This window comes from Vombatus ursinus, unplaced genomic scaffold (assembly GCF_900497805.2).
Source record: "Vombatus ursinus unplaced genomic scaffold, bare-nosed wombat genome assembly UNPS02005236.1, whole genome shotgun sequence".
NCBI classification, from domain to species: domain Eukaryota; kingdom Metazoa; phylum Chordata; class Mammalia; order Diprotodontia; family Vombatidae; genus Vombatus; species Vombatus ursinus.
This window is the reverse complement of record NW_020945014.1, coordinates 5,188,917-5,204,844: the sequence shown is the minus strand read 5'-3', so window position 1 is coordinate 5,204,844 and position 15,928 is coordinate 5,188,917. Positions and strand designations below refer to the sequence as shown.

The 15,928-nt window shown below is 37.2% G+C and overlaps 1 protein-coding gene across 2 annotated transcripts in view; it reads right to left on the bottom strand.

Annotated features, from left to right (window-relative positions):
* Window positions 1-15,928, bottom strand: part of AGO2 (argonaute RISC catalytic component 2) — a 150,402-nt gene that overhangs the window by 17,532 nt on the left and 116,942 nt on the right. For both annotated transcript variants that reach the window (XM_027845329.1, XM_027845320.1), the window contains exons 12-14: window positions 14,427-14,611; window positions 11,370-11,529; window positions 1,350-1,440 (exon numbers count right to left, since the gene is read on the bottom strand). In XM_027845329.1, the coding sequence (XP_027701130.1) occupies window positions 1,350-1,440; window positions 11,370-11,529; window positions 14,427-14,611 (436 nt within the window). The remainder of the gene's footprint in view (window positions 1-1,349; window positions 1,441-11,369; window positions 11,530-14,426; window positions 14,612-15,928) is intronic.

Genomic DNA, 15,928 nt, shown 5'->3' with positions numbered 1-15,928 from the left:
ATATATGTAACCCACATTCACATGATAGCACATGAGTTTCGTAATAGTCTTGTGAGTTGGGTACTACGATTGCTATTTTATAGAAATTGAGTTGCCTGTGGTAAACTGTAAAGATATTAGGAAACACCCTGTTTTCCAGAGTTAAGGCCCAGCAAGCAGGCTGTGCCCTGAGTTTGGCATAACAAGAATCCTTTGCACTCACCCTCTGGGTGATCTCAGCTATAGCAAAATCCCAGAATTGTTTCTGGCCATGAAGCCCTGCTACAAATAAAACTTATCACATTATTGCCTTCCTCCTCATTGTCCAGGCTACAGCTCACTGCATAGCCATAGGAATTGAGATCTCCCCACACTAAAGCAGGTCCCTCCCACTAGGGACAGGACTTTGGTATGTGTCCTTGCTTGAAAGCCATTTCCCTCTCTTTGAAATTAAACTTCTGTTGGATTCCTAACTCTCCTGTCTCTAGCCTGCTTTGTTTGGCTCAGGCCACCCATAGGTTAGAAGTGGGTTCTGTCTAGTTGATCATGGCACATGGCTAGCTAGCTAGACCAAGGCACATTCATTTCAAAGATGAAGAAACATTATGCATAGAAAGGGTACCTTGGAAAGAGTTGACATTAGAAATCAAGCCTCATATTGCGGCACCAGAGACAACTCCATGTTTGGGGAAGCTATTTATGCTTCTAAATGCATAAATGAATCAGTTTCAAGGAAACATATTATGCTTGTGATTCATGACCAGTAAAAGTATAAAATCAGAGAATTTTGGTATTGGAAGGACCTTCTAGTAGAAGTGACCATCTAGTCCAATCCACTGGCATATCCATTTTTTGTTGGTCATTACTAAGAAACTTTTGACACTTTGGTAATTTTATAATGATCCACTTTATGAATAAATATAATAGCTCACTCCCTACTACAAAGAAATTGCCAAACTACAAAAACTGTATTGGCCTAGATAGCAGCCACATCACTAAAATGTGCCGTTCTTGAAAGGAAAACAAAATTATGTAGGGGTGTTGGTGTGTGCATGTACTGATAGAGAAAAATAGGTATTTACAGTGAGTTTAAAAATCATTTTTCTATTAAAATAAAGCTTTCTCATCACGGATAATATTTTTTATTTTTTCTGATCTTTCAGAATTTTGTGTAATTATGTGTCCCAGTTGAGTTTTAAACAACCTAGATTTGGTGAAAAAGTGATCAACATTCAGACCAATATGGCATGAGACACGTAACTAGAAAGTTACAAAAAACAATGTAACAGGCACAATAAAAGTAGGAGGAGGATTTAAGGGGAAGTCTCTTTAACTAAGAGGTAGAAAGAAAGAAAATGTAAGAGACTTACCGCAGCAATAGAAGGCTTTTTTCCATCTCCTGCTGGGGGGTGAGTGACATCTGCACCCAGAAAGATGACAGGCTGTTGAAATACTGGAGGCCTAATGAAAAGAATGTGATATCATTAAAATAAGCCCTAAAATACATATTAAGATCTGTATTGTCTGACCATACCCACTGTATTATGACATCTGGAAGAGTACCTTCTTCAGGTTATTACTTGCATCTACAAGTAATTCCTGAGGTCTAAGAAGAATTTCTACCATAGAAATGCCTTAAGTATGACTTGAGTGTTCATTTTGCTGTAGCCCCTGGAGCTCATCTGGTTTTTGGGATATTCAAGACTCCTCAGGAAATCCCTGGCCCAGCCATGGATCAATATACTCCCCTCTCTCAACTAAAGCAAGACATGGAATATCTAGTTTACAAAGCACCTCATTTACAGGTGCTTCACAGTTGCCAGAATTTTATATATGTCACCTTGTTTGAGTATTACAACATCACTAGGAGGTAAAGATCACAAGTGGTTCTCTCCATTTTAAAGATCAAGAAACCGAGGTTCAAAAGAATGCTAGTTCTCTGGAAGAGAAATGATTTGCCTGAATGTCACACAGTCAAAAGTGGAATGCAGCCTTGACTCCAGATTTTTTGACCCACGGTTTATTTTCTTACCACTAGACCACAGTTGGACCCTATTTCAAAAGTTTTTGTGACCTATGTCTATGTCCAACCTAGGGACCTAGCATAGTCCTTGGCCACAGATGAAGCTGGAGACACATACCTTCTTACTCTAGTTGTGTCTCTGCCAAAGCTAAATTCAAGACACATGTCACTTAATGGCTGCACCATTTCAGGTCCTGGGGCCTACCCTTCATATGTTGGTGAAACAGTTATTCTTTAAGACCACCCTCAGTAAAACACAGTAAGACTTGTATGAAGCAATGTGAAGCAAACCATGCAAAACAAAGAGAACAATATATAAAATAATTAATAATGTAAATAAAAACACTTGTAATGACTATCTTTATCCCAAAGAACAGACAATACAACATGGCACCGGGGGGGGGGGGCAGGAATTACCATTAAAATGGAACTAATATGGCATTGTGAAATGACTGTTTAGGGCAGTTTTGCTACTTACATTTAAGAACAAATTTTTTGAGAAAGTTTTAATAGAATTTCAGATAGTAGGATGGCAGAAAGTGAACCTTTTAATTGTTAATTAAAATGTACCAGCACGATTTATTACTAATACCTGTTCTAAACTCCAGGAAATAATGTATCTAAGCAAAAGTTTTGTCTAACAACTATAGCATTATAAAGAATCTGAGTCGCTACTTCCTCTAAAGAACTTCATTAAATCCTTAGTACCAATTGCTCATTTAAGTCAAGTCCCCTGATGTTGTTATTTGTTGTTTAGTCATTCAATCTCGTTTGACTCTTCGTGATCCCATATGGGGTTTCCTTGGTTTGCCATTTCCTTCTCCAGTGAATTATAACAAGCAGAGGGTTAAGTGACTTGTCCACGGTCACAGAGCCAGTTAAGAGTCTGAGGCTAGATTTGAATTCATGTCTTCCTGACCCCAGGCCCCGTGCTCTATCCGCTGAACTACCTGCTTGCCTCGCGTCCCCTGATGATCTCAGAGCAAAGGTTTCTTATCCTTTTTTGTATCATGGAACTCCTTGACATTCTGGTGAAGCCTATGGGCACCTTCTTAGAATGTTTTTAAATGTATAAAATAAAACACCTATGATTAAAAACTTTATCAAAAAGTTTTTAAAAGTTCACACATGATCACCTACCCAGCAAAACTGCGTATAATCTTTCAGGGGAAAAAATGGACATTCAGTGAAATAGAGGACTTTCAAGCATTCTTGATGAAAAGATCAGAGCTGAATAGAAAAATTGACTTTCAAATACAAGACTCAAGTGGAACATGAAGAGGTAAACAGGAAAGAGAAATCATAAAGGACTTATTAAGGTTGAACTGCTTACATTCCTGCATGGAAAGATGATATTTGTAACTCATGAGACCTTTGTCAGTATTAGGGTAGTTGGAGAGAAAATGTTATATGTATGTATATAGATAGATAGATAGATAGATAGATAGATTGATGGATGGATAGATAGATAGAGGGCACAGGGTGAGTTGAAGATGAAGAGGTGATATCTGGACAATAAAATTAAGGGGTGAGAGAGGATTATACTGGGAGAAAGAGAAAGGGAGAGGTAGAATGGGGTAAATTATCTCACATAAAACAGACAAGAAAAGGCATTTGCAGTGGAGGGGAAACAGGTGAAGGTGAGAGGGAATGAATGAATCTTATTCTCATCAGATTTGGCTTAAGGAGGGAATAACATATACATTCAGTTGGGTATGGAAATCTATCTTACCCTACAGGAAAATGGGGGGGGAAGGGGATAAGAGAACAGGGGGATGATAGAAGGGAGGGCAGATTGGAGGAGGGGGTAATCAGAAGCAAACACTTCTAAGGAGGGACAGGGTCAAAAGAGAGAATAGAATAAATGGGGGGGCGGGATAGGATGAAGGGAAACATAGTTTTTCACAACATGACTACTATAGAAGTGTTCTGCATGACTACACATGTATGTCCTGTATTGAGTTGCTTGCCTTCTCAATGAGGGTGGGTGGGGAGGGAGGATGGGAGAAAAATTGGAACCCAAAGTTTTAAAAACAAATGTTAAAAAAAAATTTTAAAAATTGTTTTCACATGCAAGTGGGAAATAAGATACACAGGAAATGGGGTATAGAAATCTATCCTGCCCAATAGGAAAATTGAAGGGGAAGGGGATAAGAGAAGGGGGAGGAACAAGATGGGGAGAAAATTTAGAACTCAAAATCTTGTGGAAGTGAATGTTGAAAATAAAAATAAATATAAAAGAAAAAAAAGTTCACACATGCCAGGCTAAGAATGTCTGGTTTAGAAACTGGTGAAGAGAAAGGTTTATCACTAGCAAACCATAAGGCATTAGGAAGTACTTGCAACAACTATTGTAGTGACTATAAACAGGCCCCAATAGAGAATGCAAGGTCCTACCCATCATAGATAATTATTCTACCAAGTTTCCCATAGTTATGTGACTCTGGCAATACATGAAAAACTATGGAACCCATTAAAAGGGTAATAGGGTAATATCTCCAAATGTTATGGTTTATCACTGTCTTGCTATTGGTCATGGTCATTTTAAAAAATTATTTGTATAGAAGAGTAACTTGCCTACTAGCAGTATTCGCCTAATGGAATATATGGTGAATGAAAACAAGAACCTTTCCTTTTTCACATTCTCTTTTATTAATTCCGTAAGTTGAAGACTCCCTCTAAGTTTGAGAAAACAGTTCATTCAGTCACAATGATTATATTCTGCACAGCATAGCAGGGAGAAGGGGAAAATGAGTTTCATGTCTATGCAACACGTTTCCTACACATTAATCATGTGTCCTGACAACTGCTCTTGGTTCAGCTGAAACTCAGTCAAGTAAAAATTGCTTATCTGGGTAAGACAGGAAGCTGGCTCAGTTTGGAAGTGGAGTGATGACCGCAGATACAGTCAGCAGATTAATTCCAATGAAGAGCCATCATAGGTTTTTATATTTAATAGACTTCACGCATTAATTTGAAACCATCTTGGAACACAACCTCTGAACACAAACAAAAACCAGACTTTTATTTTTTTGGGGGGTGGTGGAGTTTAAGAGGGGGTGGGGAGACCATGAGCTTTGGCTAGAGTTGTAAATATGAAAACTGAAATTATTTTCCTCTGTGTATGTGAGTTATATATGTGAGAGACCAAGACAGAGAAAAAAGAGAGATAAATACAAGGAGAGAGAGGAAGAGGGAAAAGAAGAAGAGACACACAGTGCAACTATTTTCAGAAATGTGCTTTTCCATCAACATCTTCATTATTTTTCAGTTGCAAAAACTCAAGACAAACCAGGTTCTTCTAACAGCTCTAAAAGATTAAATGACATTCTGGAAGGTGAATTCTACTTCCTTTATAGAGCATTTAATAAGTTCTCAAACACTTTAATTTCATTAACTTTCTCCAACCTGATTGGGTTACTATTTCATAGGAATATAAGGAGATGAAAGGCTGAAAGGACCCTGCACAGTCCAATCCTTTCATAAGGCAGACAGTAACCAGAACCCTGAGAGGCTGTTGTTTGCCTGAGGTCCTATGACTCCAAAGGCAGTGAGGGCTCTTTCTACTACCCAGGTATATCAAAGAAGAAAATTCAGTCCAGTCTTGACTGCAAATTGAGCAGCTTGTACATGGGGAGAAGCTGAATACTTAGGAATGAACTACTATGGTCCAATTTGCTAACAAAGATTCATCAATTCTTATTTAAATATTTACACATTAGGAATTACTTTTGGAAAATACTTTGTTACAAAGATTTTTTTTTTAATTTTTTATGGTGAGGGTTATGAGGGATAGGAAATAAATGTTTAAATGAAAAACAAACAAACCCAAAACAAAACAGAACAATGGACTGGGGAACCAGATTCAGTCCCTTCTTTTGGATAACATAGTCTGAACATGTGTGATCTTGAGGAAATCACCATACAACACAGGGCTTTGGTTTCCTCATTTAGAAAATGAAATGTTAATAATTAGAAAAATGCAAATTAAAACCACTCTGAGATACCACTTCATACCCATCAGATTGGCTAACAAGATAGAAAAGGGAAATGACAAATGCTAGAGGGGATGTGAAAAAATAAGGACACTAATACACTGTTGGTGGAATTGTGAACTCGTCCAACCATTTTGGAGCACAATTTGGAACTATGCCCAAAGTCTATAAAACTGATCCGGCAGTACCACTACTAGGACTGTATCCCAAAGAGATAAAAGAAAAATGGAAAAGACATATATAAAAAAATATTTATAGCAGCTTTTTGTGGTCATAAAGAATTGGAAACCAAGGGGATGCCCATCAATTGGGGAATGGGTGAACAAGTGTGATATATGATTGTGATGGAATACTAGTGTGCTATAAGAAATGACGAAGGGATGGGTTCAGAAAAACCTGGAAAGACTTATATGAACTACGGCAAAGTGAAATGAGCAGAACTAGAACATTTTACATAGTAATGGCAATACTGTTAAGATAATCAACCATGAAAGACTTAGCTATTTTGATCAATATAACAATCCACAACAATTCCAAAGGACTCATGATAAAAAATATGATCCACCTCCAGAGAGAACCGATGGACACCAAGTGAAGATTGAAGCATATTTTTTTCTTTATTTTTCTAGCTTTTTTTTTTTTTTGGCCCTGTGGCTAATGTGGAAATGTTTGCATGACTTCATATGTATAAAAGGCATTGTATTTCTTGCCATCTCATAGGGTGGGGCTGGAGAATTTGGAGCTGAAAATTTAAAAAAAAAACAAAACCAAAAACAAACAAACAAAACCAAAGACATATACAGAATTAAAAAAAAAAGAAAATGAAATGACAGAGCAGGATGATGCCTAAAGTGTCTTTCAACTTTAAAATTCTATGCCTATTTAAAAAGTCTTAGAGTAGCAAGGTTTCTTTTCCTTGGTCATTCAAGGGTTAGCAACTTTCAAGGCAAGCAATAAATTGTTCTAAACCACAACAGTATGGGCAAGCCTTGCCCTCAAACATCTAGGCTTCAGACCAAGGAAAGACGGGAGAGAGAAATGCTATAGCTCATCTTTTCCCCCCAGCCCCAATGTAGAACAGCCATCTCAGTCAGGATGAAGCCTGAAGTTTCCCTGTGTTCCTACACTAAATTATTTCCACCTGGTACGTTACAGAATCAGATTTTTTTTTCTCTCTAAATCTCTCTAAATCACAGCTCTCAAACCACGAATAGTGTGGGGCCTAAAATCAAAAGATTCGAATTACATCTGGCCAGACACTTAATAGTCGTGTGACTTTGGGTATGTCATTTAACCTCTGTTTACCTTAGTTTTTTTCAACTGTAAAATGAGGAAAATGATAGCTCCTATCACTTGTTGTGCAAATCAAATAAGATAATATTAGTAAAGTGCTAAGCACAGTGCCTGGCACACAGAAAGCACTTTATGAATGTTAGTGACTGTTATTAATATGGTTCTGTCCAGATTTTAATCAAGATATCTTACAATATGCACTACTGAAGGGAATGACTACATTGATGGGATCACAGAACTATAGCACTATAAAAAGTATAAGTTCAATGGGTTTCAACAAGTGGGAATGGAGAGACAGAGTATATTCTATCCCATTATCATAAAGTTGGCCCAGGGGAAAAAAAACTTTCACTCTGGCATTCACTTCAATCTTCTATAGAAGGCTGAAGGAGGAGTGGAAAAAGAGAAGATTAGAGGCATTTGAACCTGTAAAGAAGGCCAAAAGTAGAAACTGAGGAGAAGAAATTTAGGAAAGTTTGAAGGAGGTCCAATCTATTTCCATTTTTGAGAGAAAAGGTTGAAGTACAAGGAGCAAGGTCAAATAAAATTAAGGCAGACTAAAGAATAAAGACTTGAGGAGGAAGATTAAAGAAAGAGAAGGTATTTACCCTGGCAAGGTAAGGTAAATAAGAAAAGGTTAAGTGAAAAGGAATTGGAGGGTAAAACAAATTGGTTGAGTGGACTGGTCAGTAAAGACAAATGAATGGAAGGCAAGTACACTGTCAGGCAATTAAAAGGTGATTAACTGGTAGTAAATGTCTTAAGAAGGCAATTGGGAGTAATATGTTTGGGTTAGAGTTAGTTCTAGACTGTTAACATGTAGTTTTAAAAAACTCAGGGTTGACAATCTCAAGCAGAATGGAGAGAAAGGAGAATGTGAAATGACCTGCATTGGGTATGCAAAAATGGTAATATTCTTTCTATTGTCATATGACTACAATCTATGTTCCAAACAGATGGAGGTAGTTTTCTCCTAGAATCTAAGATGAAAGGACTCCCTATCTTTCCACACTCCAGGTCATTAGGGACAAGAAAATGTTCCGAAAGGAAATGGAAGGGTTCCTTTCAAGAGGAAAAAGAGGGATGTGAGGTAAAGGTGATTTGACCCTTATCAGGAGGCTGAATAGCATAAGAATGTTAAACAGAGAAGGGAGGGAATTGTGTGCTCTGAGGAAGAAAAGGTAGATTGCCATTCAAGGAATAATATAGTTAAAATCATGGATGTCACAGATCCAAGGAAGAAGCAAAGAGAGAAGACTGATAATTCCTTCTTGAAGGACTTACAAACAGAGACAGCTATTTGTCTACATGATATCAATAGAGAGGTCTGTTGCCTTTCCAGGGCACGTATTCAAGGCATAATAAAGAATCTTCCAAGAGTTATCAAAATGTACTACTTACTTAATAAATAAATGAATAATGATAGCTAGTATTATATAATGTCTACCAGGTGGCAGGCACTATGCTAAGTGCTTTAGAAATATTATCTCATTTGATCCTCACAACAACCCGGGGAGGTAGGTGCACCTGATTGCCCTTTATGGAGTTCAAGCCACCTGGCCAGTCCTCAAGTACTAAAAGAAAAGGGAAGAGAGCAGAGCCTGCAACCTATAGGCCAGGGAGCTTGAATTCAGTTCCCAGAAAATTAGATTAGATCATGAAAGAGATGGTGAATAGATATTCCTCAGAAAGAAAGTAGTGTTAACAAAGAGAATGGCTTCACCAAGAATAGGTCATGCCAAACTAACCTTATGTCCTCCCCGCTCCCCACCACAGAGTTACTCAATTAGAAGAGTGCAATTCTGTAGTTTACCTAGACTTCACAAAAAAATATTTGAGATGACAGAAAAGGAAAATGACAAATGCTAGAGGGGATGTGGAAAAACAGGTACACTATGTATTATTGGTGGAGTTGCAAACTAGACCAATCATTCTAGAGAACAATTTGGAACTATGCCCAAAAGGTGACAAAACCCTTTGGGGCAGCAATACCTCTTCTAGGTCTATACCCCAAGAAGATTAAGACAAAGGGCCCATATGTACAAAAATAATTATTATAGCAGCTCTTTCTGTGGTGGCAAAGAGAGCTGGAAATTAAGGTGATGCCCATCAATTGGGGAATGGTTGAAAAAGTTATGGTATATGAATGTAATGGAACTTGTGTTTAAAGAAATGATGAAGGGGGTAGCTTCAGAAAAACCTGGGAAGAATTACATGAACTGATGCAAACTGAAGTGAGCAGAACTGAAAGACTTAGTAATTGATCAATTACGATATTACAATCTACCACAACTCCAAAGGATTCATGATGAAAAATGCCATCCATCTACAAGTAGAGAACTGATGGACTCAGATTGCAGATTGAAGCCTATTTTTTCCTTTTAATTTTCTTGCCTTTTTTTTTTTTCTCTTTCCAGAATGTGGCTAATGCAAAAACATGTATTGCATAACTTCTTATATATATAATGAGTAGTATATCTCTTGTGGGATGAGGTGAGGCAGGGATGGAACTGAAAGTGAAAAATTCAGTTTTTAAAAAACATTTGATAAAATACCCCATGCTTCTGCTGTTAGGAAGAAAAATATGGGTTAGGAAGTAATACAATTAGATCATTCAGAATTAGTTGAATGGAAAAAATAGGGCTTGTGGTTCAAAATCAATTTAGTAGATGGCGTCCAATGGAGAGCCCTATCTACGCTTGGCTCCAAGATGTTTAAAATTTCTATCAGTGACCTGGGACATGGCATTTTAATTAAATTTATAGATGATAAAAAGATATAAGTGATAGTAACAGATTAGATGGTAGCTGGGATCCAAAAAGATCTCAACAGGCCAGAGCATTAGCTTCTCATAAGATAACATTCAACTGGCAATTATGCTGAATCTACACTTGGGTTCAAAACATTAACTTCATAAATACAGGGTGACCAAGGCATGGTGAAAGAGGAATTTGTCTCAAAAAGATGTGGGAATGTTAGTGGACTGAGATAGTTCAACATGAATTAGCAGTATGATGTGGTAGCAAAAACAGCTAATTGGATATTGGGATGCATTAAGAAAAACACAGCTTCTAAGAATAAGGAAGTGATAGTCCTGTAGTCTACCTAGGCAAGAATACATTTAGAGTAATGTGTTCAGTTCTGACATTGTTAAGGTGGAGAGCACAGAGAAGAGGGAAATGAAATTGTTGAATAGACTTGGAATCCATGTCATGAAGATCAGTTGAAGGAAACAGTTAGGTTCAGCCCAGAGATGAGCAGACTCAGGGAGACATAATAGATGTTTTCAAGCATATGAAGGACTGTCAGGTGGAAGAGACATCAGACTTTGGTTCAGCCCCAGTAGAACCTGAAGCAATGAGTAGAAGTTACCAAGAGGAAAATTTAGGCATGATGTTTGGAAAGATTTCCTAACAATTATAGCTAGATAAAAGTGAAGAATTGGATGCTTCAGTAGAAGTGAGTCCTTTCTCCTTGAAGAAGGGGTTAGATGATTTCTGGTAGAATATATTATATTGTGGGGATTCCTTCTGGGAATGAGTTGGACTAGATTTAACTCTAAAATTCTAAGATTAATTTTGAATTATTATTTTAACCTCATGTTCTAATTTTACCTGCCCTTTTCCACCTACCCTATTTGATATATATAATACCAAGAAAACATCCTAGGACACATGCATAACTAAAATCTTACAGGAACACATATAAAACATTTATTAAATACTATATATGCACAGCCTGTGTATACAGCATGTATATATGTGTATAGAGCACTGTACTTGACACTGGGAAAAATACAAAATTTGGGTAAGATATGATCCTTGTTGTCCAAGAGGACAGGTCAGACAACATGTCTATTTTATTCACCTATTTCATAATAATGTGGGTGATGCCTCACTGGTGTAGAAGTCCCTCAATGCTTTAGTAGTCTTTAAGAATGGCTATTGCCAGATATTTCTCACAAGATATTCAATAGTACTAATAAGCTTCAAAGTCCTTGGACTAGAGCTTACACTCCATTACTAGAGCCTTGTCAACATCACGAGAAATTGGGCTATTCACACATACATTCACCTTACCTTCCCTGGGGCAGTAAGATATTGTTTACTCCTCCTAGCTTGACATTGATCTTTAAGCAAAGATTCGACAGGGTCTGTGGTGTGGTTCTCTGCACATTTTTCATCTGAACACACTGTGTGGCCATGCCAAGCACGGTGTCCCCAACACGTTTCACTTCCGCTGTTAGAGGGAAAAGTAAGAGCACATACTTTGATTCAGACAGTTACAGCTGAAAAAGACCTCTAATAGAACACTAATTCTACCATCTTCTTTTATGGATTAGTAAACTGAGGCCCATCTAAAGTAAGTTGGTCAAGGATACAGGGCTGATGAAAGGCAGGACTGGGAATTAAATCCAGATCGCCAGTTTAATTTCAGGGGTCTTTCTTCTCAAGGCTACATTTAATCATTGTGGTATAATAGCACCATTACATTTTACTTACACCCTCCCCCCCATGTATGTATACATATAGATCTCTAGCTCTACCTATCACCACTATTTAAAACTAATAGTGGTAATTTTATACCCCTGAAGTCTAATTACAAAATCAAATGCTTAAATAGCAATACAAAATACCATCACCCTTGAAATAAGAGCATAAAAACCAAACATTAGTCAAGACTTAAAGAGAGCTATCTATGTATCATTCATCCCCCTGTAAATGACTTCTGCCTTTGCCCATGAAACATCTGGCAAACAAGTTCTTTGAGGATGACAGCAGACAAATAGCAAAGAGAGCCTAAATAAGACATATTTGCTTCCTGCCCTAAAGGAATCCATTTACCTGCTGCTCAATTCCCAGTCTCCTTCAGTGCAACCATGATAATTAAAGTTTACGTTTATGTAATGTTCTAACATACATTATTCTCATTTTCTCCTCAGAACACTGTAAGGAAGGGAGTATGTGTATTATTATATCAGTTTTATAGATCAGGAAACTGAGATAAAAGGAAGTTAACACAGCTGGTCAATGGCAGAACAAACATATTAACCCATATCTTCTGACTCTTAGTCCTCATCTCTTCTCATATCACCATGCCTTTCTACTCTTTCTCATCTAAAAAGGGAGAATGAAACAAGGTTAAAAGAATATAGATCTCAAATTAAATGACAGCTGTGAACTAATGCCACTTCTTGGAGAGGCTCTCATTTGCTGCCCAAATAAAATAACAACAATTACCACTGACCCTGAATCAAGGCCCCTTCTGTGGGCTACAGATGGAGCCAGAAGGGGGATTCTGCTGCATGTTGTTAAACCTTTGTGGGAAATGTTCTCCTGTTTAACTTGGAGGCTAACTGGTCAAATTCATACCCGAATAAGAAGCCAGTCTCAGACACGTCCTACAAGTAGTGAACCGGCCTTTGCATGAAAGCTTCTGGTCAGGGAGAGCCCCCTAACATCTAAAAGTCCACTTACGGACTGCCCTAATGGTTAGAGTCTTCAGGTGTTATCAACCTAAACCTAATGGTGCACATTCTACACCCACAGACTATCAGAGACAGAAGGGAGGTAGATATGGATAATCTAGTGCAAAGGTTCTTAACTTGTCTTGTGCTTTGGACCCTCCCCTGGGCAGTGCGGTATGAACCGTAAGGAGACCTTCAGAATCATGCTTTTAAATATATAAATAAAACACATAGGATTACAAAAGAAGCCAATTATATTGAAAGTTATCAATTATTTTTTAAAGTCTGTAGACTTCAGGTTAAGAAACCATATTGTAGGTCAACCTCTCCACCTCTTATTTTACAGAGGAGGAAACCAAGTCTCACAGAGAAGAAGGAATTTTCCAAGGTCATGAGTAAGCTGATGGCAGAACAAGAATTCAAACCTAGGTCCACACTATTTTGCTTTGTCCTTGTTATGCTGGGGCAGAGAAACTGTAACTGCATTTTAAAACCAAAGGCAGAGTGACTGAATGACTTGAGTCAGAAGCACGCGAGTCCTGTCTCCGACACATGCTAGCTATGCTAGCTTTTGCCATGCTAGCAGCAGGCTGTTGTCAAGAAAGAGCGTTGTAAATCTTATGAACTGTTACTACCAGACTCCTCTGCCTTTTGGGCTCCCTCTTCACCGGGCTTTTTATACAAATGTCCTGAAGCAAGAAAACTTGGCTTTCATAAGGCTCATTTACCAAAAAAGGTAAACACTTTTCTTCTCTTAGACTATCAATTTTTTGAGAATAATTTGTATAATATTTTGTTTTGGGGTTTTTTGGGAGGCAATCAGGGTTAAGTGACTTGCTCAGGTTCACACAACTAATAAGTGTTTGAGGCTGGATTTAAATTCAGGTCCTCCTGATTTCAGGGCCGGTACTCTATCCAATGCAGCCACCTAACTGCCTCTGTACTGTACTGTTAAACTATTATTTTGAAAAGTTTGTTAAAATTCTCCATTAAATTCATCAAGACTGGGAAGTTTTTATTTGTTAGTTCCTTTACAATGAGTTCATTTCCTTTTCTTAGATGTAATGATTCAGGATCTCTATTTGGTAGTATTAGTGTGGGTATCTTATCTTTTTAAAGCAGTACTTTATTTCTTTTGTGTTCTCTGTTTTGTGGGTATACACTTGTACATGTACGAGGCTCTGATGATTCTTTTTATTCCTTCTGGCTTTGTTGTGATTTTACCTTGTTCACATTTTACTTTGTTGATAGGATTTTCTGCTGTCTTCTTTTTAATCAGGTTGGCTAAAGATTTATCAATTTTACTAGTCTTTTCAAAGAACCAGATTTTAGTTGTTCATCATTTGTAGTCCTTTTTGTTCCCAACTTATTTATTTATACTCTAAGTTTCAAGGTTTTTTCTTTTGTGCTTATTTTGGGTTTGTTTGTTGGGTTCTTAATTTTTAGAAGTGCATATTCAGTTTATTAATTCTCTCCTTTTCCATGCTAATGTATTTTCCCTTAGAATCTAAAAGTGGAATGTGATCCAGTCTTTTAATCAACACCATCTCCTTTTAGATATATAACAGCAAAAATAAATTAATTAATTAAAAGTTACTGCTTCAATGAATAGTTAAAACAAGTAAAATATTTTTTAAATAAAAGGGCTGAAGGATCCCTAAATACTCACCATAAACAGGGGTTTTGCCAGGCAGAATGACCACTACTAGCTGTAGTCCAGCATATGTGTTTTTTAGGTGCCTAAACATAGGCTCGACACTATCTGCTCCTTGGGCATATTTGCAGAAACATGGCTGACCTTGGATTGGCATTCCTGCATCTCTTGAAATCTTTCTGAGTTGTTCTGTGAAGGACCTAAGGGAGAAGAATGGTCATACTAAAAAACTGAATCAAAATTATATATAGGTATGTAAATTAATTCTAATTAAATATAAATCAATATAACACCTATAAATGTAATATTATGTGTGTGTATATATATAAATATACATACACACATATATGTATGTATGTATGTGTGTATATATGACCTTTGCTTCAGTATTTCATTAAATAGCAAGCAACTTATTTTTAGAAAGTCCTATTTGGGAGAGTAGTTTTATAAGACAATGGTGTCCACCTAAGCAGTACCTACCTGGGGTTCCTCAAGTTCTGGCCAAAGCCAAGGATTAAAATTGACTTCTAAAAGTTAGATGATAAAAATGCACAATTAACCCAATCATATCACATACTCATAGAGTTGGAAGGGACAGACACAAAGTCCAGCCCCATCCAAATCAGAAATCCAATTTTACAACCTCAACAAACCCAGCCTCTGCCTGAAGACTCTCAATGACGTGAAATATTATTGTGCCATTAAGAAATGATAAAAAGAGACTGTTTCAGAGGAAATGTTTTTCTATTAACTGATGCAGAGCAAAATTGGGAGAATATTTTTATAATAATAACAACTTCACAGACAAAAAATTTAAAAGCCTTTAAAAACCCTAATCAACACAATTATAAACCTTAAGTCCAGAAGACTGAAGATAAAAGATTGCACTCATCACCTATCAAGAGAGGTGATACATGGTAAAACATGTATTTTCTGATACGGCCAATGTGGACATTTGTTTTGTTGGAACATTCACATGTGAACAAAGGACTTTATTTTTTGTATTTAATTTGCTCAATGGGAAAGAGTGATAGTGGAAGGGAAAGAATTAAAGGGAAAAATCATCCCAGGCATGGGATTCATTATTCTGTAAGGTAGCTCACTATGTTTTTTTGATAGTTCGAATAGGCAAGATTTTCCTTATGATGAGCAAAACTATGCCAAAGAATGTCATCAGAAAGAATTATGACTGAAAAAGGAGTTGGGGAGATATATTAACAGGCAGCCATCGTGCGTGTTACTTTGGTATACAAACAATGTCAAGAGACTTAAGAGGAAACTTTGAAATGTTGGATCATTTATGGGAGAAATGAACAAAAGACATTCGGGATGAGAAGGTATGGATGGGCTGTGACCTGCATTACTAGAGGGAGTACCCTCATTGGTGAGATCATGGAGCCATAAAAATATTATACTGTATGTAAGCACAGTTACACATTTATACATGTATGTACTGGGGGGTTGGGGGGGGGGGTTGATGAAAGGGACCTGGGATTTAATTAGTGTGGGCTAATCCT